Below are 24,076 nucleotides of genomic sequence, written 5' to 3' on the forward strand. Positions count from 1 at the left end.
ATTCTCACTGTTTGTTGAACTACAGCAAAATGCTAAATATGTTTATGTAAACTGATGGCATGCCAAGTAGAAAATCCTTCCATATGGAGGGGAAACGTATGCTTTCCATGTTGAGTGATAGCAGGAGGTGGGCGGAGGGGAGCACGGAGGCAGCAATGACTAATGAGGATGACTAAGAAATGTCATTTGTCTGGCCCATGTCTAGCTTTATCATATAAAAATATACTTTGTGTGAAGTATGTAGTCTGTTCTGTGTAACTGCTGGCTATTTATATAGATACATGGCTTCAAGTGAGCAAAGACAAGCAATTCTTGAAATATATAGGCAATCACAATGGGATTCAAATCAGAATATTTTGTATCCAAGAGATCACTTTTTAACTTTTGTGTATCTCTTGCCTGCCTCATGTTAAATTATTGTCACTGATATGTTGAAAATGCATTTGAAATATCTTACGAACGTTAGCCATCTCAAACAGTTTAAAGACATGCAAAGTATTTTTTTAGCTGCAAATCACACGGACCAGGCGGTGCTGTTTTACAAATGTAAAAGAAAATCACAGCAGATAGCTCTCTACAGTGTGAACCCTTTGCTGCATATGAAAGTGGAAATTAAAGTGAGTGAATGTTAAAAAAGGACTTGGTGCACCGGTGAAGGAGGGAGTTTAGACAATGCAGTGTTACAAAAAGCACTGATTCACTAAGCTAGCGCAATAATTACCATTAACAAAGAGCAGAGTGCTAGACATTAAGGTGGTCACTTCATGGAAGCTTTTATCAGCTGTCGCTAATTCCCTATTGGAATTAGCAACAAAACCAATTTCCGGAGTAGTAGCAGTCTGTTTAGCATTTCTTCATATCATTCATTTTAGCATATAGACACAATAGTCTTTGTCGGTTAAAAGAATCTAAAGCTAATTGACTTTTTTTTCAATGCTCCGAAGCAGTTATAAAAAAAGAAATCAGCTTTTTAAGGTTTAAGGAAAGGAGCTACAGTCACTTATCTCCTAGTACAAATGATATTAGCAAAATAAATGGGTTTACTAACTTCTAAAAATGTTAAACAATGTATACAGTCCCAGAGACCCAGAGACCCCGTGGCCGCAGACATCGGTAGTAATTCTGCTTCTAATGTGCAAGAAAGGATCTATGTGTTATTACTTTGATTCTTAGCTACCTGCGTTAGTAATTATCCAGCCAGACTTTGAAATTAGTTGCTTTTCAATTCAATGAGAATTTCCAAGGCATCTAATCACATGAATAAACTCAATGGTGTTTTGTTTCTGGAGCGAATCATCCCAACGCTGGCAGATGACTGCAGATAAGATGGTGGCTCGGTCTTGCTCCCCTCCATCCATCCTCCAAGTCCTTATCAGCACTGACTCGTATTGGAAACCTGACAGGCTAAATTGGATTGCCTTTTAATTAGGTAGCACTCCCTAGGTAAAAGGGGTTTAATTGCCTGAATTATCTCAGCGGTTCCTTAAGGTGGTTGGGCAATGAGAAGCACTGGATGGATTTTTTAACAAATAAACCAGCCTGACTGCCAGGTAATTCAATCAAACTGTTATCACCCTCGAACAAAATTAAATACAGTTAATGCTGACAAGCATTATCTGACATGATCTTTTGTGTTAAGGTATTACACTATGTACTATCAGATCAACTTAAAAGATGATAATATGTCAATTTTGAGTTCATAACTCGTATCTGCTGTCCCCAAGTGGCTAAAAAGAGTATGTTGTTATCACATTTGTTATACTCCCCACTTTCTTCCAACTCTCTGTAACTGGTAAACACTACTTGCGTTGACAGTGTAAAGTAAGTCTTTTGGACAGTTTCTGCAAAAACACTGAACAAAAATAATGACGAAGTATTTCTGCAATATAAGACAATATGCAACTCTCGGCAGCTGTTGCCCTGAAACGTTCATCTATCACCCGAGTTGAATTCTCAACAGGGAATGTACTGTAGTAGAATGAGCCTTCGCTTTTTCCAAAATATTTAAAGAAAACATTCCCTAAAAAGGCAGAAATTGTGACAAAAATCATCAGACTTTGTTACCCAATAGGGCCTTAAAATAATGAACATATGAGTGATTCTTGAGATGTATTGAAAAACAACAACATTTTAGTCGTATGACTGATGATCTTAGCTTGTGATGGAGCATAACAGTCCGGAGGCTTCACCCTCAGCTTGCTGTGATTCAGTCTGAGAAAGGCGGCACTACGGGCAGCAGAGCCATAATGGCTCCTTCAATTAACGACCCTTTCATTTGGCCTGCTTGACTGGTCTTTTGTGCTTAGTAGCAATGGCCATTAGAGAGAATGTAACACACCATTTAACGCAAGAACAAAGAGCAAAATCATTTTATGAAAAGAGACCGCATGACAAATCTGGAGCGAAGCAAAGCTGTTCAATCGGAGGAAAACTGAGGAGGTTGAAAATGGTTTAAAAATGGCCAGGGTGCTGTTTGTCTCTGTAAAAGTCGGACTTGATTGTCGTCAGCTGTATTATGTCTCCCCCATATCGTTTTTCTGTTGGGTTCACTGCTATATGTAGGCCTGACAACCGCTAACATGCTTTTACTCTCAACAAGACGAGGGTGTCCTATGCATTTCTTCAAAGAAATTAATTCGGATTTTACTGGATGATTACTGGCGATTAGCGAACAACACACACTGCAGAAACCTGTTTAAATATTGTCCCCTCTGGACGATGGCAAGCTGTAAATAGGTGAGAAATATTCATAGAGAAAAGAAAACCTCATCTGCTGCAAGAAGAACATCCAGGTGCCCCTTCTGAGTTGTTTTACATGTTCAGTGCTAGCAGTTACTAGGGTTTTGTTTTAAGGAAGGAATCATGGGACACTAACACTGGCAGTTCATAGATGGTAGATACAAAATTAAATATCCCAGTGCTAAATCATCTAAATATACGGAATTCTCTTCTTTCTTTTCCCATTATAAAGGACATTTTAAAGTCATGCATCCGCACTATCACACAAGTATGTTAATGTGCATGCACAGGCAACACACACATATGTGGGCGTCGACACCTACACACACACACACAAAGACATTTTCACACTGCTGCCTGCTGTGTTGAATCTCCACCTGCAATGCAGCCACAGGGGAATGGAGAGGTAATGGACCGTACGGAAATGCAACTTCCCACACAGCCCTGAAGGAGTCTGCCGGCCCTCTGTCCGTATGATGGAGACTCAAAGAGCGACTATCCATCATGGCTGCCAGTTCACACACAAGAGACGGAGTGGGCGTCCACCTATTAGCCAACGTAAACCCCAATTTGCAGAAGTATTTATGCAGTAAATGCAGGTAACATGTGATATGCAAAATACCATTGGGTGTTACTAACCTAACCGCCCGGCATTTAGAAAAATACTGGGACGGTGAAATCAAGGGACTCCGTGCTATTTGTATAAATCAGTGTATCCTTTGCACCTTGACACTATTGTAAGACAAACAAGGCCGTTTTTAAACACAGAAGAGCTTGAGAGAAAGAGTCAGTGTGTGTCTCTTTACTACGTACTTTTGAACATCCCTCTACCCATATAAGATTTGTATTCATCCTGCACTTTAACTGTCACATTGTACATATTTGTTCTAATATGTTCTTCATAAAAGTCATATTTTCTATTCCATACTTCGGTTCTCGACCTTCTACCTTCCTTATAGTTGTATGTTCATGCTCATAATATGTTTATTGTATACTTAAAACACCGAGCCCATTCCTTGTAAGTGAAAAGCTTTATGCAATAAACCGCTTTCAAATTCAGATTAAGCTTGTGACTTAGAAGGGGGATGAACAGTTCAGCAGCAAGGAAAACCCTTCCATGATTTTCCAAACATGTAAACCAGGCCTAACCTGCTGAGGAAATGATTGATGCTGTCAATGATATCTGAGTTTTGAAAAGACTTGTCAGTGTAATTAAACATGTAACTCAGTCTTAAAAACCGAAAGCCAGTCTCTCTATAGTTTTCTCGTCACTACAGCCAGTATTGACCCACTTGTGTTGTCATTGCATGTTTTTTATTCATCTTTTGGGGGGGTTTTGACATTTTTGCAGCACCTTGAAGGACAGTTTTTCGATCCTTGACTCCAGCTGACTGACATTTGTTGGGGGGAGGGTGTTCAGCAGAGCATCAGGGGGCAGCCAAATAAAGATCACAGTTATCAGTCCAGAGGCAGGTTCAAGCTGCCACTGTGCGAAGGGGTCGTCTGACTTGTAATGACACAACCAGAGAGCCATTACATCTTTGATGGGAGACGTAAGCAGAAATCCATTTCAGTGTGTCTGAGGGGAGTCTGGGGAAGAGCAATCTGTTGGGGGTCTGTTGTGATAAGCTGCACATTAACTGTTGGAAGCTTCGTCTGAGGGTGACCCGGGTATATATTTACACTGACAGTGCATTTGAAATTATTATTGATGGCGGATAAGAGTATTTTTTGGCCAAATTAGTAACACTAGTAACATTTGTTGTCTTAATTCTCCCTTTATCTGTGTTACTATTGGACATCTGCAAAGGGAAATGTGTGCTGACAACACAGGCAGGGGGTGCGACAAAAACAATTTAGGCAGAACATGGCTGCTACAAAAGCACTGCGCTGAATAATATTATAACTACCTGAGAGAAAGCAAGAAATCTATGTATTATGGAGGCCGAAATCGGTTTGCATTTAAACCGATTATCAATATAGCGCTACAGAAGGTAAGTCAATATGTAAAACATTATGTTTCCGCATACAAATGACATTTTGTTACATGAGCATTAATGAAAATGAAAGGGAGATGACGCCTGTGATACCTCCAACAGACTGAGGTGACTATGGGAAACAGGATGTGCCCTGAGTGAAGACGTTTGGTCCTATAGATGCCACGGAGCAGGTGGTGCCCATCTGCCCCTTTAAAGAGGCTGGAGACCTGCTATAAGCAATATCTGTAGAAAAGCTATTTACTGCAAAGGAGGTAAATACTTCAAACACAATGAAGTGTTTCTAATGCACTGCTGATCGTCCAATATGGCCCTGAATGCAGCTCCTCCTCATCCTGGAAAACACCACAGTCACAAAGCGACACTGAAGCATCCTACCAAAGATTACACTAACAAAGATTAAACAAACATAATATCGATTGTATTTTTGCCAAAGAGGCAAGTCACTGTAACCTCAGGCTGTCAAGCAAGACTGGAAACAAATGTTTAGCAATGGCAACTTGGATTCACACTTATTAAGGCTCCAAGTAAATATTGAGCAGCTTTACATAATTTATAATTCTGCCAGAAATAATATTTAACCGGCTTTGTTCAAGTCCATGACAATGACATTTCAATGTGATATCTATTATCTATCTATTGTTGTAAGTATTATCTTTTTATATTAGGTACAGTCAGACATGAAGTGGTTTTTCAACTAAGGTCTCTGGTTTGTGTGTGATAATTAATAATTACCGTTTATCCACAGAGCACGTTAAGAGTTGTTTACACTCTAAAATGATGGGTTTATTTTGAAATGCGCATTTGACCGAGTCATTTTACAACCTTATTAACATTCTATAACATTCTATACATTATTTTGTATATCTGAACTGTCTTATTTCATTTGGTTATTTTGTTTTTGTTTTCCATTGTTCATGATGTAAATAGAAGTTTATTACAGAGACAAATTCAACTTGACAGCGTATAAGATCAGTATTAAATCCGAGCACAGCGTTCATTTATTCAAAACATATTATTCCTATAGGGAACTTTGTGAGATGTTCGTATATTTCAACACATTAAACTTGACTACTTATCCTTTCTGATAGCACTACAATATATGATAATGTTTCAAATTAGCATTCAATAATGTCGCTAAGTGCAGCAGAGATAATAGGATTATCACACTTTATCCTTTTAGTTCCATATAGTTTCTCATGGGGTTTGAATGTTTTGTGTTCGATTTTTTATTTCATAGTTTAATTGTATTTTATCTCGCCAACGATCCAGAGGCTCATCAGATAGAGAAAAATAGGGTTGTGTGCATAATTCATTAGTCAAACTTGAATACTTTCAGTGAAATATTATTAACACACACATTAGTTTTAGTATTTATGAGTGCCAATGGAAAATCTCCTTAATGTTTAAATTAAACAATAAACAAATCTGAGTGATAAACTAAAGGCTCGAGCTTGACGAGTCTGTAGATCTTCACTCGTCATGCCAAAGACCAAAAGTAATATTCTTCACACGTCAACAAAAAGGGTTTTGTAGGTTATTGTTCAATCCCTGGTGGACTTTATCAGCAGGAGCCATGAGTTCATTGTCAGCGAAGGGCTGGAGCTCAAGCTGCTCCGGTCCCAATCTCGTTCCACATGATTATTCTCAATTTCACAGCCGATGGTTTTTACTGAGACAGACGACGATGGCCAAATGCCAAAGTACAGAGGACACTGCTCTGAGGTGGGAGGGAAAGCTAGGGTGGGGGGGGGGGGGGGGGGGGGGGGGGGGAGATAGGCTGGTCACTCAACTTCATCACCACTGTTTGGAGAAGTAATCTGTGAATGGGACCTAGCCATGTGCAGGGATGAGATGTGTGCTATATATGGGCTCTAAGAGTATAAACCCTGATTCATGTGAGGGTAAACGCTGGCTCTGCTTGAAGAAACAAGGCCCTGGCCACACATCACAAAGCGAAGATCAATGTTTGGATTTCTCATATCATTCCAGAGAGGTGGCTGAAGATGATTAGAGTGGCCTATCCACCCATCATATCTCAGAGATTAACTGTGCACTGTAGGGAATATAAAGTAGATCCCACATTCACCGTCCTGCAGCTGAATGATCACAAGCGTAGTAATCCTGCCGCAGAAAATAGTCCCAAACGAATACACAATTTACTGTGAGATGTTTAAATAATATATGTAGCTTTATTTAGTACATTTAGTATCTTTCTGGTTAAGTAGCAAAGACAGGCCTACGTAGGAGCACATTTGTTTTTATTGGCTTTCACTGTAATTCATTAGATGTTATTATTGCACATTTTGCAGGGTTTTTGAAAACGGTTGTCCATTACTTTTCTTGTTTATTTGATTTCAGCACTATGCACTCCATATTTGCATTTGCGTGCCATGTCACAAACCAGACTTATGAAGCCATTGACCCCCATAGTGAATATTAAGCTATGTGTGCAGGGGACAGGATCTGTCGGCTTATTTTTAGGCAGCTCATGTCCTCCAGTGCTCCCTAAAAAACCTTTAAGAATATTTTTTGTTCACAGAGCTCTGGGTGGCCTTGAACCACAATTAGTTGTACCCACTCAGAAGCTATCCAGACCTCTCAAATCATTTTTGCACTGTTAGCAGTCTGGTTCCTCAACATGTTTCATGTAAAGTGTATGAAGCAGAATGAGTTTATCTTATGTTTAAAATATTCTATATCAAAACCGGCTTATCCTTTCTTGAGGAGGCTCGTTTTGTGAATTTGAGTCATCATGCTGCTTGGAGAGTGTGTGTCCCAGCTGTGAACACACCTACAGCAAAACACCACCAGAATCACACAAGGTACGACAAAAACACTACGAACTCTCCCCACATCACACAGGAGCAGTGCTAGTGAAAATTACAGCATCACTCTGGAGAGTGGGCAGTAGGAGGTGCAGGATTTGATGAATCAAGGACCTTTTGTTCACACTGTGAAAATGACTGCTCGCATGCAGTGGGAAAGAACATCTCTTCGGCGGTGCTTGGCAGGCGGGAAGGCGGGCGTCATTTGCAGCCATTTAGGTTTGAAACTGACGCAGAGGGGGACGATGGAGAGCAAGGTCATCTAAAGAGGATGAAGAAGATGATGATGTGGCCAACGCTTGGTGTTTAAGTGGGTATACTCGGCTCAAATTGAGAAGCAGCTGAGTAAGCCATGGCAACACTCAGTAAGGACAGTGAAAGATCGCAGGAAAAAATACAAATGAGCTGAAATGTGAGCAACAAGGCTGACTCACAATGTGTTTCAACACATTGAATTATGTATAATTCAGACCTGAAAGGATTCTGTAACTACTTGCAAAGTCAGATAAGTGATTCAATCATTATTTTTTGTAAAATGTTAAATAAAAATCTCTCAATTGTCAGTATTTACTGTTTTACTTTTTGGCCTGACGAAACCAACATTACACATGTTTTATCTTGGGCCTTTTTGATTGTTTTCAGATCATAATATAAATGCATGCATCAAGAGAATAACCACTAATAACCAAGTTCACTCCTTTTCTTCTCCCAAGGACATAGCAAGACATTATAAGCAGTTTTCAGTTGTGTCCAATACTAACAGTTAGTATTTTTCTATTCAGTCTAGGTGTATAGATAGAGGATTAAAACCCCCACACATACAACAGTCACCCTCAATAAGTCCTATAGAAAAAAGTTTTAAAGGTCTAAAGATGGTGAACATAAGCATCACAGGCACAAATACACACAAACGAACACACCAGTGTGAAAATGTGCATGGGAACACAAACATTCACAACTTTACTTTGTGGGTATATAGTGTAAGATCCTTGAAGTCCAAGGTTTAGATAATGACTCAATTCATTAACCTGTTTTATCACATTTGACCTCCATCCACTGAAAGACCACTAGTATGAACCATGATAAATCAAAAAACACTTATCAAACATAATGTTTATTAAACTCTAACTCTAAACTCGAGAGTTAAGTAAAGATAACAAATGTGAAAGCTGAAATTAAATTGAAAGCTCAACTTAAAATAAAGGGTAACATGTTTGCATCCTGGCCAGTCTTGCTCAAACATTCACAGCCTTACAACAAGTTGGTTCAAAAACAACAACATAACCACATTATTTTTTAAAGGCAGCAACAGCTTCATCGTAACAAAAGAGGGTAAATGTGTTCATTTAAGAAAAGTAAAACACCTGCAGACACACTGTTGTCCCTCGAGTAGCGTTACAAACACAACTAATAGTGTATTTGCTGGTTTGTGACAGCTTCGAACAAAAACATTCATCTTTACCTCATGAAAAAGACTCACATTATGTGGAAACATTTGTAAAACATTAAGTGGACAGACTGGAGCGTTTTCATGCGTGTAAAACGACTCACAAACAGGGAAACCGCCTCGACATGTGGGAATTAAAAGCGTTTTCCTACCTGTGTGTTTCACTGCTGCTCCGTTGCTGCTGTCCATTTTCAGGTGTCACTGATTACAGAGCGAGCTCAGCTGCAGGCTTTTCAGTCCTGTGAGCAATCCGAGATAAACCACGCGGATAATGTGCGCGCGCTGTGCCACTGCCGCCTGCGCGACTGAGATACCAAAACGTTGCGCGCGAGAACGAGAGAGAGGGAGAGGACAAATTAAAGCAGTCCGTAAGAGAAAACATATATTTATATATACAGTCTATGGAGAAAACAGAGGAACAACCATTGGTGTAAAGTAACTAAGTACTCAATTACTTTACTCAATTACAATTTTGAGAGACTATTATTTTTGTGCTACTTTGAACGTTCTACCCCACTACAATTCAGAGGTAAATCCTGTACTTCTACCCAATAACATGTATTTAATATCTTTAGTAACTTTGCAGATTTGAAATAATAATGTGAAATATATACAACACTTATAGATACACGGAGAAACATTCACAAGCTACCCTGCAGCATACAAAGTATTACAAATTAGCTGCACATCTACAAGAATTGATAAACACAATAATGCAGACTTTATACTCAGAATAGATTTTGATTAAGTGTGATTGTTTCTTCAACATGGCTGCTTAGCTTTAAGACAACAATATGAGACAGTGAATAGTAGAACATAACATAATGGGGTTTTTGGCTCTTCAAAAAACATTTACACAAATCATAAAAATAAAAATAATTTAGAAAGATACTTACAAATTGGGAACACAAAATGGACTGAGTGGTAGGCTTACATTTAAGTAGTGCTATGATGTGGACAAACAACTTTATATCACGCTGCCACTGCTTCTAAATTGACATCATTCATTTTCATATGTTTTTTCATGAGGAATTCTTAAAAAACATACATTTCCAATTAAGGCAACATATAGGCCGACTTCAAAATTCAAAATGTCCAAACGATAAACTGATATCAGCCAATCTGCCTTGGAGCTACTTAGTGGTGTGAAGTAGAGCAGATATTATAGGGTCACTCCAGTGATTTAGTATCATTATCACAACACTTGGTTGACTTGCAAAACATACAGTAGATTAAAAGAAATAGCAGTAAAATGCAACCATAATGCAACTGGATTGCAACTAGCAACACCTTGTTTGTAAGGTGGGATGCATGGTGGTATTTGTAGTTTTTAATGCCATGTTTAGAGAGGACAACATACAACAGACGGATTTGTAATAATCTCCATGAAGACTATACTGGTATTATATGTAAACCCAGTTGAGTACCTCTGTCTCATTACTTGCTAATTTTGTCCAGGGAAAATACATTTTTGAGTGACCTCAATTCAGTTATTTGAAAAAGACCTACTGAAATATTGCTAATGCATGTTCATAAATCTATTACAACCTACTACCACGTAGAAGCCACTTCAGTAAGATGAATTGGTTGAGGGGTCAAAGGAAAATGTTGTATCACCCTGACACGTCAAATCCTCTCCACCTTTGGGTCTTGTGTGTGTGCTATCAACAGACATCACCCCCCAATCCCACCCCTCTATAGCCCCTCATTAACATTGTTGGGCCATGTTCAAAAGTAGATGCCTGCAGATGAGTTTGGGAGTACAGTGACACAGACTCATGCTGGTATTTGCTGCGGCCGTTCGACCTGCTGGTGTGAGTCTGGGTCAGCTGTCAGCCGGACGATGATAGATTTCGGTGGAAAAATACTTGGAGTTTGAGCTATGTCCTTCTCACTGAAGTCCTTTTGCTCCCTGCTTGACAAGGCAGACGCCCTAAAAATAAAAGGTGCACGGGCGTGTGTGACCAGAGACAACGGTGTAAGATATCATAGCTCAACATGGAGTGACGTCCCTGCTTGTGTTTGTGGATACAAAGAAAACATGCGGACAAATCTAGCACACAAGAGCAGAGTCTCCTGTTGGTATGGGGTGTGATGGTTTTGTGTTAGATGTTTTGTGTTTTTTCTTTGTTACGTATAAATAATATTTTGTACGTGAAGTTACACAGGTGATATTATTATTAAGGGCTGAAACAATCAATTATTGTCATTTTCGATCTGCTTATTCTATTATAGATTTATCTATTGAGTGTTTCATATTAGTACAAAGTAATGTCTTTATGTGTCTTCCAAACCCAAAGATACTACCTTAATATGATATAAAACAGAGAAAAGTAGGAAATATCCATATTCTCAGGGCTGAAAAGCAAGCATTTTCTGTCATTTTTGCCTCATGAATTACTCAAATGACTGCTTGATTATCAAAATACTTTTTCTGGTAATCAACTCATCGTAAAATAATTGTTGCCGCTCTATTATTATTATAACTTCGTTTTTAGATGAATTAATTTATTATAAACCATTTTCTTTTTCTCATCACACTATGTATATAAAAAGAAAATGCATGGTAATACCGTGTTTTGTTACATTTGAAAATAATGCTTCACAATAAAAGCAACATTTGAAACAAATGGCTTTATATGGTGTATTTTGTTGCCATATTTCCATGAAGCCGTAGTCCAATCAGGCATCAAAGTGAATACCAATGCTCGATTATCTTGAGTGCTTTCATTATAGGACATTTATATTCCTCTGGTCCCAGAATTAGTAAGAAACCTGCCGTACCCTTCAGTTTAACCTGGTCACTATGGCAACGTTTTCCATCTTCCAAGTTTGATTAAGATGGCACTTTGAAGGATAAGAGTAGTTCATTTAAAGAGTGAGAATCTGGAGGAGAGGATGCTGCACCCATGTTGATGGACGTTCACGGTTTTAAACAGTGTCACCCTCCTCGGTTAAAGGGGCCCTATTATGCTCATATTCAGCTTTCATATTTGTATTTTTTGCCTCTACTGTGACATCTTTAAATGCTTTAATGTTCAAAAGGAGCTTTACTTTTCTTATACTGGCTTGTGCTGCATCACCTATTTTCACCCTCTTTCTGAAACCAGAGCCGAGCGTGCTCTGATTGGTTAGCTAACATACAGTACAATGTGTTGGAGTGCTAGCCAATAGAAACGCAAGTGTTACATAGTGATGTCAATATGGCGCAAAAGTAAACAAAGGACTACAATTGAGGTGTTTTAGGCAGGGGGGGGGGGGGGGGGGCAGTGTGTGGGAGAGAAACTCTAGCATTGCAGACAACTTACCTGCACAAACACCTTTATAACACACTACAGGAAAGAGAAAGCCCCAAAAGCATAATAGGGCCCCTTTAAGAGTATCTGCATGACTACAAATAAGCTTGACTTAATGTGACAAACAGTTACTACTCCACTACAGCGGAGTAGCATTTAGATATTTTATTCATCATAGAACATAAGTAACTTCTTGGTATTAATTGGGTCAAACATTGTCAACACTTAGCCGTTTATAAATGTAAGGTTAGACAGAAACATGTGACAGTAAAATACTGATCCTAAGAATTGAGAATAAATGATGACACCTTTAAAAACGGATTAAAATGATTGTGGGTGAGATGTGCTGAGTGTGCATCATTGTTCTATCGCCCCCTCTGTCCTCGAGGGCCAATGCCACTAAGGTCCACTTGTGTTTACTCAGAAACAGAACTATGCTTGGGAGGGTGGTGATGCCTTGAAGAAAAAGTGATTAAAGGAAGAAACCGCGAACATAAATGTTATTTTTTTTAATGTGAAATGGTCACAGAGGATTTATATTTACTCTAGATATGGGATTATATGTTCTTATTTCACTCCCTGCAAGAAGTGAATGGGTAAATAAAAAAGTTCAATTCATTATTTACTTGGCTTTTAGTAATCAGTGTGAATATTCAATAAAACATAGCATGGGCAAAATCTGATTCAACATAACATTTTCTTTCCATTCAACCACTGTCCATTGTGCTTTATTCTGTTTCCTGCTTCCTGCTTCATGATGTTCCTACCCGGTGGCAACATTGTTAGATGTTTCATTTGAGATAAGAGACAATTATTGTACCGCATCACATATACTATCGCTATCAGGAATCTCTAACTACAGAATGCAATCCAGATACCGTGTCTCTGTGCCCTTGGTATTTAATGACATTTCTTTCTGTCCAGGCAGATAGAAGGAATCTATCAGAGCGAGAATTTGACTGAGTCTGTTTTTCTGTCTTTTGTACTACCCTAAAATTGCCCCATTGGTGGCTCAAGATCACAAAACCAATGCTGAAATCCTTATTGTTATTAAAACTACACAATAAATCTAGGTTTTGGCTATTTAACCTGTCTCATTTCTTGAACCAATATGATTAGAAATAATGTAAACGCTTAACCGGCTGCATTTGTTTTCACGGCACATTTCCTTTATTCTGCAAATCTCTTCCTCTAAACGCAGTCAATTTCAGTCCAGCTCTCACAGCATTATGATTCACAGAGGCCAAGTATGAAATGAGTTTCTTTTCTGACAGAACACATCTTGACTGACAGTTCAACAAATGAGAAATCATTTACTGTGAAAAGAGCGGCCGACCGTTGCCTTTTTCTGAGGCGAGTGTGCCTCTGTGTGTGTGTGTGTGTGTGTGTGTGTGTGTTTGTCTGTAAATGGCATTAAAAATGGATTGAATTTTAGGTTTGAGGCATCAAAGCCACAATAGCAAGGCTGTCAGCTGACACTGTTGTAAAAATAAATTATATGTTGTACATGGAGGGTCAGAACAACAGACAATACTTTAATCCACTGCATTGTTGCAAACATAATTCTTCATTAGTTTATTTAGTATTTTGGTTAAACAGCAATTAGTGTACTCATTATAGTACCATTCAAAAATAAATCTCATATTTGACATTTTGTTTAAATGTGTTTGTTGGGTGTGTTCTGTATGCAGAATTCACATTTAAAGTAAAGCATCAAGACAAGGTTATTATCCAAATAAAGGTTTTATAAAGGGACACTTTCAAGGTCTTTTGGTGTGTAAGACATATTCTCTTATTAGATTTCCTGAAAAATCTTTTTTAAATGTGTGATACATTTCAACAGAAGCATGGCTACTATCTCACTGCTATTACTGCTCAGGCTGATGAAATTATTACATTTCTAGAAAACCTTCTTTGCATGAATGCCATTTACAGTTTCTTAAGCAAATATTCTTAAAGCTCAAAGCCTTCAGACCTCTATTAAAAGGGCTCCGTTCATTAAAACAGAGTGTACTGCTTCATTAAACAAAACCCTTCTTTAAAATGAGCTGCAGAATAGAAGCCATAAAAGAAGCAAACCCCTTCTGGTCCAATCCTCTGAAAGACATATTTTTCTAACTTCGCCACTAATAGCTTTTGGCATAGTAATGTACATATCGTCACTTTTCACACAGATTGGCAGACTTTCAAGCTATTTAATTGACAATTTTGCAAAAAATATAACTTTGATGTTGAAATCAATATCAATAATTGAAGAATTAAAGATTGAAGACTAAGAGCAATTATATACCAATTGAATGTGTTTAGTTACTCATAAGGAAATATGATACATTAATTGCCACACATGCCTTGTAAAGGACGCATTTGTGACTTTAGATTAAAGTGTGATGCTGCCATCTAGTGGTTGGAAAGGTTTACTGATATCATTCCTGCTATCTGATTATTTTTGGCACTCACTGCACAAAGGGGCATTTCAGAATTCCCATCATTTAAAAAAATGTGTTTCCAATAGCATAATACAGGGCAAGATTCAGACATGTGTTAGTTACTGGATAAAAGAGACATATCTCTCATATGCGAGTGATATAGATGTGTATGTGTGAAATTATACCTGTATAAGAGAAAGGGTAAACACAAATATATAGTCCTGGATGTAAAGATGAAGAAGACTGTATCTTAGAAATCTAAAAACCCTGTTTAGAAAACCCTAAACCAGACCAGAGTAGTTTGAACACTCCTGCTAATAAAAAACACTCATCCAAATCAAATTATCATCCTCCAATGACTTACCATACCATTGCAAAACAATTAAAAACAAAACAAATCTTGCATGTTATTTATTACTTTTTTTTTTTAGATTTACACGTTATTTTCACATTTCTTTTAAAAAAGGCTAACAACTCTTGGGTGTTACAGGTATCCAAACACAATGAATGCAAACAACTGCATTTGTTGCACAGTTCAGAAACATCTTCAGAAGTGTAGCCTATTAAATCACAACCTGCTTCGAGAAGCAAAGTCTAGAGCTTTCCTTATAACTGAGTCATGTCCAGGTCCCTAGCAAGAACAGAATGCTGTTCTCTAAATTGCAATAAGACAAAAACCTTAAAAGATTAAATGCTCTGTCGTATGCAATTTCCGCATTAGTAGTTGGGTATTTGTATCTTTAATTGTAATGATCAATATAGAGGGATGAGTAGAAAAGTAAACTGCCAATATACATGTATGTGTATGTACTATACACACATACATACACACACATACACACACACAAATACGGAAAATGGCAAACAACCTCAGCATCACTCTTCAAAAAAATAATATTTTAAGACAGAATTCAATCAAAGGAGGGGGAGGCCGAAGAGGAACAGGGAGGTAGATAGTAACACGGGGGAGAGACAGAGAAGTAGTGAGGGATCTTGGTAATTCCCTCTAGCTTATGATTCTTTAAAAAAAATGTTCCTTTAATCAAAGAGGATCCAGATAATCTCATCTGTAATCTCAGTTTAAGTGCAGGGTGGCGAGTGGCTCTGCCCTCTCCTGCCTCTCTGGGATTTTAGCTACGTGCTGTCCTTAAAACGATGTTCAGTGCTCGCTCACTAAGTTCATGGTTTTGTACTTGCTAATTGCCACTGTTGCCCCCCCCGCAGCACTGGCTGCTGCGGCTCTGAGGCGCAGACTCCTGTAGATCCACTCCTGTCCTGGTCCGCCCCCCCGCTCCAGCTCCCTGGGGGTCGCTCTTCGGGAGCTTCTTTGCTGCAGGGACAGAACAACAGATGTTTGAAAAGAGCTATGGTAAATTGTAGCATAACAAAATAATCTTCACACTTACAAGCTTTAAGTTTGTCTTCACCTAAAATCTCTTGGACACAAACAGCTCTTATTTGAGCGAACCGCTTGTATTTAAATGTTTCTTTTGATTTCCGATGAAGTAATGTGGACATATATCTGCTTTGGCCCCAATAGGGATGTGCCGATCTGACAGTCAGTGTCAGTCTCAATCAAAAAATGGCCAAAAATCTATTGAGTACCTATCTAATTCATGTGAGGTCAGTCAAAGTAAGTTATCTTGTTTTGAAATGTGTGTAATTGAACTTACCAATAGCCATGAAAATTTCATTGACGTTCATGGCAGTCTTAGCTGAGGTCTCCATGAACAGCAGACTGTTGTCCTCAGCGTATGTTTGAGCCTCCTAAGCACATCATTTAGATATTAAGGGACACAGATAAACATTTACAGCACTGGAAAGTTTATTACAATTTTACAATTAAATAAATTAAGACTCAGGCTTTGAATGTGTGAACTCATTGTGCTGTACTTCGTCATACCTGAAGGTCTACGGCTCTCTTGTTTGCGATGTCGGCCTTGTTTCCAGCCAGAGCGATCACTATGTTGGGGCTGGCTTGTCTCTGCAGCTCCTTCACCCAGTTCTTTGCTCTTGTAAATGTATCCTAGTTGAGCAACAAACTGTATTAATATCGATGAATGTTCACACATGATAACTATATTTAGGCTGAGTGGAACATATATGTATTGTCACTGTGACGTCAAAACACCTTCATGTCTGAACACCTACAAGTGTAATTTTAGACTAGGTGACATTTCATTGTAAACTCAGAACCTACAGTAGGCTGCTCTACCCTTCAACACAGCTGCCATACAATTAAATTACATCTCCTAAAATATTAAAACATGTTCAATGACTTCTGATTATATTCATAGTTTTGCCTCAACTTGTGAATCAAGATGTTTTTAGTGCCACTTTTGGTAACAATAGCGAGGAATAGGAAAACAATTAAGAAAGAAAAAACATTATTAACATTTAATGGCAGAAAATGCTTTTGTTAGCCTCATAAAGAAAATTCAATTAGCTGCTTTACTGTTATAATTTGTGGTAACTAAATAACTTTGGGTTTTAGACTGACACAACAAGACTATTTAAAAAGATATGACCTAAGATTTTCCAAACAGTGATCATTATTCAAATTTGTAGACATTTAATTGACCAAACAAAATAATCAGAAAAGAATTGGCAGATTCGTCGATACTGAACATATTTCTTTAGTGGCAGCCCTATAGGCCACTTAAGTGAAGTAAAACTAAAACACTACTGCTAGAGCAACAACTCGTCTGAGTGTATCATGGCGTGGTTTCCCTGCAGGTGAAACCTACTGTGTTGGTGATGTCGTAGACCACGATGGCTGCCTGCGCGCCTCTGTAATACATTGGAGCCAGACTGTGGTAGCGCTCCTGACCGGCTGTGTCCCAGATCTCAAACTTCACAGTGGTGTCGTCCAGACAGACGGTCTGAGTGAGGAAGGCGGCTGAGGAGAGCAGGATAATGGAGATCAGTGGAATGACGTTGTTTTAGTGTCCATGTGCGCAGCAATTAAGGGCTTAAATACTCTCTCAAACTCATACTCTCTCAAACTGGATTTTGAATGATACATGTCACTTCTTCTGAGCATTCAAGTTCATTTTTGGCATTGGGAACAGGATGTGTGAAAATATCCGTAGGTAGATGTGACAATGTCTTTATATTTACATTTCTGAACTCAATATATTGGAACTATTGTTGATACATTCAATGGTATTCACAATCTGTCAACTGAGACGGCCAAAACACATTTTGAAGAAAAAAACACTTCTTCAAAAGTCAATAGGTATGTTTTTGTCTCTTACCTCCAATGGTGCTTTCCTGGAATTCATGAAACTGGCCTTTGACGAAGCGCAGCACTAAGCTGGACTTGCCCACGGCTGACTCCCCGAGCAGCACCAGTTTGAATTGGCAGATTTTGCTTGCTGCGGCAGCACCATTTGGCCTGGTCGATCCTCCACCACGCCCAGCCATTGACAGAGAAAGGGGCAGTTAACTATGAGATGGGCTGAAACTACAGGTTAACGCCGAGTCTGGAAGCACTGAGTGTGAGCGGGGTCAGAGGCCAAAACTCCCGGTGGGAAGAACCAGATCGGATCGGGCAGCGGTTGGGTCACCTAGTCTACCTTGAAGAATAAAAACATGGGAAATTACTGGATTATCCGTGGAATTATTAGAACTACTACACACAAAACAAATTATGCATAACCAGTCGGGCCAGATGTATTGCCAAGGAACCTTAAACATAACACAAATTGCCAACTAATTCAACTTTTTTAAATTCAAAACATGACCTAGTTGTAGCTTTTCAAAGGTGACGTTTTTTCTGTGCTCTGTATCATAAATGAAACTGAAGATAGGCAATGGTACATTTTTTTTTTTTTTAAAGAAGTCATTTTGAAAGTCTGTAAACAAATTGTTCACTTTTTCCTGACATATTTGGGAGAAAAGGATGTATCATTCATGATCATTTGCAGAGTAATTGATGATAAAATAAGTCTTATATTGCAGCCCAGTTATATTTGTTTGTTTATAGAAATAGGACAGGGACTCAACCTTTATTTTTACTTTTTTAGAATTTGTATGTGTTTATTTACATCTGATTATCTTCTACTTTACCAGTTAACAACACATACATGTGTACTTTATTAAGTGTACAGTGTAATGTTGGTTGGAACCACATAAACACCTAACTCTATTAACGTTTGTAGAAATAATGTAATCGTTAGTTAGATCACATGTGGGAGATACAGTTTCTAAAAGGTGAGATACTCTGAAGGTTAATCTGTTCATTTAACATAAAACTGAGATGACACACAGCTTTTATTATCTTGCATCACAATTTTATAAACACAGTCTAGAATAAAATATAATGTATATGTATTTGACATAATAACACGACTATAACAATGTCAATGTAAACAAACTGATTAGCCTGCTGATCCTAACTTTGACCGAATAACCATATAAAAAACAACAACTGTAAATTAGCTTCGAGGCTAACGCTCAGTTAGCATGCTAACCTCGGCTAACAAGAAAAAATACTCAAATGACAAACATAGCAAGTTTGCGTTCTTACCAACAACGTAAAGACACCCAATCCTCCCTGTGAATAGTGAGTTGTAACCGTGTTGGTCCTAGTAAACAATGTTCTTTCTTGAAAACACTTTCAGGTTCAGTAAAATATACGCTTCCGCCTTGGGTAACCAAAATACTTCCTGGATTTGTCAGTCATGTGATGCAATTTGCAGCCAATCAGATGGCCGGATATTGGGCCTCAGAGGCAGAGCATCTGTCATATTGAAAACACCTTCGTTCGACGTCATTACACATTTTGAACATATGAAATATAACATTGAATGAATTCTTAACGTATTGATTATATATTACATTTCACGTACATTAATACAACAGTTTAAAAATATAATTTTACTACGATTTTCAAAGAACCTCACATTACTGAACTCTTAATTACATGTTTATATCAGAATCAGAATCAAGTTTATTGCCATACACATTACACATTACACTTTTGAATTTGGTGTCTGGCTGTGCGAACATAAACAATCTGAGAAAATAAGTTGTAAAAGTTGTAAAAAATAAAATGCAGTGTGAGGAGCACACTGTTAAGGATTAACACTCAAAACGCTTATGGGCCTCAGCCTGACAACATTCCTGGTCGGTACTAAAGGACTGCACAGCTGAGCTCACAGACATCTTCAACATCTCCCTGAGCCAGGCTGTTGTGCCCTCGTGCTTCAAGGAAACCACCATCGTACTGTACCTGTACTGTGCCGAAGAAGTCATCTCCATCCTGCTTTAATGACTACCGCCCTGTAGCACTGACTTCCACCATCATGACGTTTTAGTGCTAGTCATAAAATCAGGCCTCCCACTTGTGCATTAATAACAATCTCTTCCTTAATGTGGGGGAAAGAAAGGGGAGTGTTGTCGACTTCAGGAGAACCTACAACCAACACCCCCACCCACTGACAATCAGTGGATGCTGTGGAGCGGGTGAGCAGCACCAAATTCCTGGGGGGGACCATCACTGAGGACCTCTCCTGGAGGAACAACACCATGTCACTCGTCGAGCTCCACCCGATTTAACAGCTTTTTCCCCAGGCTGAACTCTCTCCCCTCCCACCTCTCTCCCCCCTGTCTCCATTGGACCTGGACTTTAATATCCCCCCACACACACAGACACACACATCCAGCACCGAACACTTTTTACGCTGCTATGGACAGTCTTTTGCACTAATGTAAAATGTTTTACTGTAATATATTCATCCACATCTGACTGTTGTGATTTTTTACACATACAGTATTTGTATTTTTTAATCCTCGGGATTGTGGGAAACAATATTTCATCTCTCTGTCTGTACACATAAACTGAAAGTTGGCCAATAAAGTTGACTTTAAGTTATAAATACATATACACAATTACATTTTTAAATCAAATAAATATGATAAAATATGCAAAAATAATGAATATTTTGTAACATCAACAAAAACAATATATATATGTAATTAAAGTGCGTAAATTGGGAAATAATACAGATAAATGTCAATATCTAAAAGTTAAAATTCCATTAGAAAAAGAAAAAAAAGTTATCTATATTTAAAAAAACAACAACAATTGCTGCAACTGATTGATCTTTATTAAGGAAATACTACACAGCATGAGTGTTACACAGAAGCCTGCAGGCTTTTGCAGTCATGCAGGTGCTGAAGAAAGTGACACCTGTGAAAACATGAATAAAAAACAGAATGAAAAAAAACATAAAACATTGTTTTACTTATAATGCTTACTGAACGACGTAGCAATGTTTTTCCAGAAAATATTGGATTAATAAAGGGTCTCAATGAAATATGTGCAGTTTCACATGTTTGGTGTAAATTGTCACATGACCAGAGCTGTTCACTTCCTGGTTGCACCAAGAGAAGAGGATGGCTGCCTCAAAGCTCGCAGGAAAACAGCGAGTAAAGAATGTTGGCGTAAAGATAGCACAATGATTTTTGATATCTACTGTAGGATTGATAAATGCATTAGCAATAACTCAACTTTGTTCAATGTGGAAGCAGAAAGAGTAAACATGTTGACGGCAAAAATAGTGACAGGCGGGATAACACAGTGCATCCAGGTATACACATACATCGTGCTTGTGATAGCAATGAGTCGAATATGGACTATGATCAGCAAACTGATCATGACAGGAACAACGTTATCGGTTTTTTTCAGTTGCTAACACACAAAAATCTCATATAAAGCATAACTATTTAAACTCACACTCAAAGAGCAAAACCTCAACTTAAATCTCCAAAACTCTAAACACATTTTCAGCTCTGCACCCAATTTGCAATTCAACTTGGCACTTTTTGCAAAACACTGCACAGGGGAAATCCAGTGTCAAACATTCCCTCTGTTATTGTAAAGACACATGTGTAGCACAAGTTGTACTTTCCCACAAGGGACATTTGGTCCTTTCGTTGGGCAATATGCAATGCTGAAATAGAGGAGTAGACCAAAGAAGCCCGATAGTCACCTGAAAAAACAAACATTACCTCTATCCTTCTTAACCTGGAAAATGGCTAATATTGGTAACATTTAATAGACCCTAACGAGCATACAGAATCAGAATACCTTTATTAAAATCAGAGGGATGAAACCCACACATGCAGAGCACACAGCACACACAGTGACATGTGGCCTCTGCATTTAACCCATCCTAGTACTAGGAGCAGTGGGCAGCTATTGTACAGCACCCGGGGAGCTATGGGAGTGGGGGTGTCAGATGCCTTGCTCAAGGGCACCACGGCAGGGCCCAGAAGGTGGCCTGGGACCTCTCCAAGTAAACAAATAACAAGTATTCAATATTTGTATTATTGTCTTCACTTCCTCCTCCTCTGTATCAGTTGCACATGTCTCGGCTGCAGCAGCGGCCGTCAGAATACGCTCCTCCTGCGTTACTCAGACGCATGCATTCATCTGCTTTCATGCACTTCCTCACATGGTAGGGACCTGTGAAAACATGAAAAAACACAGCATGAATTATGAGTAAACTTCTACAAGTTTTCAATCAAAGTAATGATTCTGAACTCAATACAGTATGTTATTTCTTATTTGTTAAGAATGAGCACTAGACACAGTAGAATGAGTGGCATACTTACGGGGTCCAACACCAACGGCGATGCTGCCACAGACTTCACCTAACTCGCAGGTTACCACTGAACCTGGACATATCGCAGGGATGCTTGAACAGTGACACGTCAACGCTTCACCTGGGGAAGAAAATAAATAATTTGTGTTCAAATTAATGCTGCATTATTACAGCCATAAACAATTGTCCTTTAGCTGTAAAATCAGTTTTAAACACATTAGCCATTACTGGTTTCGATACACAGAGAAAAGCATAGTGTGGCCTACACACTATATCTTTTTTAACCCGTTATTACTTGACACTTCACTCATATCAACAAAGCACTTTGAATTGAATATACTGCAGGCTTTTTTGTGTCTCCTGAACACTGAACTCACCCTGGCTGACCACCACCAACACCACGAGAGCGAGAATCACAGTCTTCATGTTCTCACCAGTCTGTACACAAATCTGTGTATGGAAAAAAGCAAAGGTGAAAAGTGTGAGGAATGAAAAGCTACTTTTAAGTTGAAGCGTTTTAATAAATGCACATTTGAAAAGAGAACTCAAAGATATCTAACCTTGTATTGCCCCACTGCGTTGTTGATTCTTCTGATCTGTGCTGCCAGCTTATTTGGACTTGTTGAGCAATGTAATCAATCCATTGTCAATCATTCACTTTGAAAGTCGGTAAATACATGTAACGCACAAGTTGTACTAAAAACTAAAACAGTTTTCCAAGAAATGTGGCACACTGTCATTTGTAGGGTAGTATGCAAAGTTGAAATATCAGCATCATCTCACTTTACAATTTTTCTCAATTGCTAAAACACATTTTTTGACGACAGGGCTCATTTTGTCAAAACACTTTACACAATTCACAAAACCACACACCCAAAGTGCAAAACACCTCATATAGCAAAATGAAGCACTGCACTCAAAACTACATAAATACAAACAAAACGTTTGCACCAAATGGCACACACTTCACTTATTTATGTAGTTTTGAGTGCAGTGCTTCATTTTGCTATATGAGGTGTTTTGCACTTTGGGTGTGTGGTTTTGTGAATTGTGTTACGTGTTTTGACAAAATGAGCCCTGTCGTCAAAAAATGTGTTTTAGCAATTGAAAAAAACTGTAAATAATGATGCTTTATGTGAGATTTCTGTGTGTTAGCAACAGAAAAAAACTATAAACTTTCCCACAAATATTTTACTCCTCATGATGGATATTGTAGCATCAGTTTAGGATTTAGGAATTAAATTGTGAAAATTGTTAAATAATACAGATACATGAGAATATTTAAAAGTCCGAATTCCATTTGAAATAAAAGAAAAAGTTATCTGATATTTAAAAAACAACAACAACTATTGCTGCAACTTATTGATCTTTATTAAGGAAATAATGCACAGTTCATGAGTGCAGATTGTTATTATAACTGGAAGTTGTGCTGCATGCCGTTCATGTATCAGTTACACAGATCTCGGCTGCAGCAGGAGCCAGACGACACCTCTGAGCGACTCATCTGCCTGCAGTCATCTGCACTCATGCAGCTCTTGAAGTAGCTGACATCTGTGAACACATGATAAAAATACGAATGAAACATTGAAAGTATCGACTCTAAACTGGTCCAGGGAATTTTTTTTTAATTTATTGTTTACAACACACTGGAATGAGTGGCCTATACTTACGGGGTCCAGCACGAATAACAATGCTGCCACAGACTTGATTGAAACCGTTGCAAGTCTCAA

At 38.4% G+C, this 24,076-nt stretch overlaps 2 protein-coding genes and 1 long non-coding RNA gene across 3 annotated transcripts in view; all 3 read right to left on the bottom strand.

Moving 5' to 3' along the window:
- Window positions 1-9,233, bottom strand: part of LOC117473862 (zinc finger protein 385C-like) — a 63,704-nt gene extending 54,471 nt beyond the window's left edge. The window contains exon 1 of the mRNA XM_034119795.1: window positions 9,164-9,233. Within this exon, the coding sequence (XP_033975686.1) occupies window positions 9,164-9,200 (37 nt within the window). The 5' untranslated portion in view covers window positions 9,201-9,233. The remainder of the gene's footprint in view (window positions 1-9,163) is intronic.
- Window positions 9,234-15,128: 5,895 nt separating this feature from the next.
- LOC117473863 (ras-related protein Rab-5C-like) lies at window positions 15,129-19,408 on the bottom strand. The gene is made up of 6 exons (XM_034119796.1): window positions 19,265-19,408; window positions 17,991-18,311; window positions 17,481-17,632; window positions 16,637-16,759; window positions 16,407-16,500; window positions 15,129-16,063 (listed from the first exon to the last, which is right to left on the bottom strand). Exons 2-6 carry the CDS (start codon window positions 18,157-18,159, stop codon window positions 15,930-15,932), a joined length of 672 nt encoding a protein of 223 aa, XP_033975687.1. The 5' UTR covers window positions 18,160-18,311; window positions 19,265-19,408; the 3' UTR covers window positions 15,129-15,929.
- Window positions 19,409-20,828: 1,420 nt separating this feature from the next.
- LOC117473358 lies at window positions 20,829-23,160 on the bottom strand. The gene is made up of 5 exons (XR_004555031.1): window positions 22,907-23,160; window positions 22,724-22,796; window positions 22,357-22,467; window positions 22,082-22,207; window positions 20,829-20,929 (listed from the first exon to the last, which is right to left on the bottom strand). It is a non-coding gene; the product is annotated as an uncharacterized LOC117473358 (long non-coding RNA).
- Between the last annotated feature and the right edge of the window lie 916 nt (window positions 23,161-24,076).

Source organism: Trematomus bernacchii, unplaced genomic scaffold, assembly GCF_902827165.1.
Source record: "Trematomus bernacchii unplaced genomic scaffold, fTreBer1.1, whole genome shotgun sequence".
NCBI classification, from domain to species: Eukaryota; Metazoa; Chordata; class Actinopteri; order Perciformes; family Nototheniidae; genus Trematomus; species Trematomus bernacchii.

Bases quoted from the DNA above. Each gene is read 5' to 3' on its own strand.
- LOC117473863 (XM_034119796.1), bottom strand. From the start codon at position 18,159: ATGGCTGGGCGTGGTGGAGGATCGACCAGGCCAAATGGTGCTGCCGCA. The intron at 16,760-17,480 runs GTAGGTTTCACC...TTGCTCAACTAG, and splicing joins TCTACGACATCACCAACACA to GATACATTTACAAGAGCAAA. The intron at 16,064-16,406 runs GTAAGTTCAATT...CTGTCCCTGCAG, and splicing joins TGAAATTTTCATGGCTATTG to CAAAGAAGCTCCCGAAGAGC.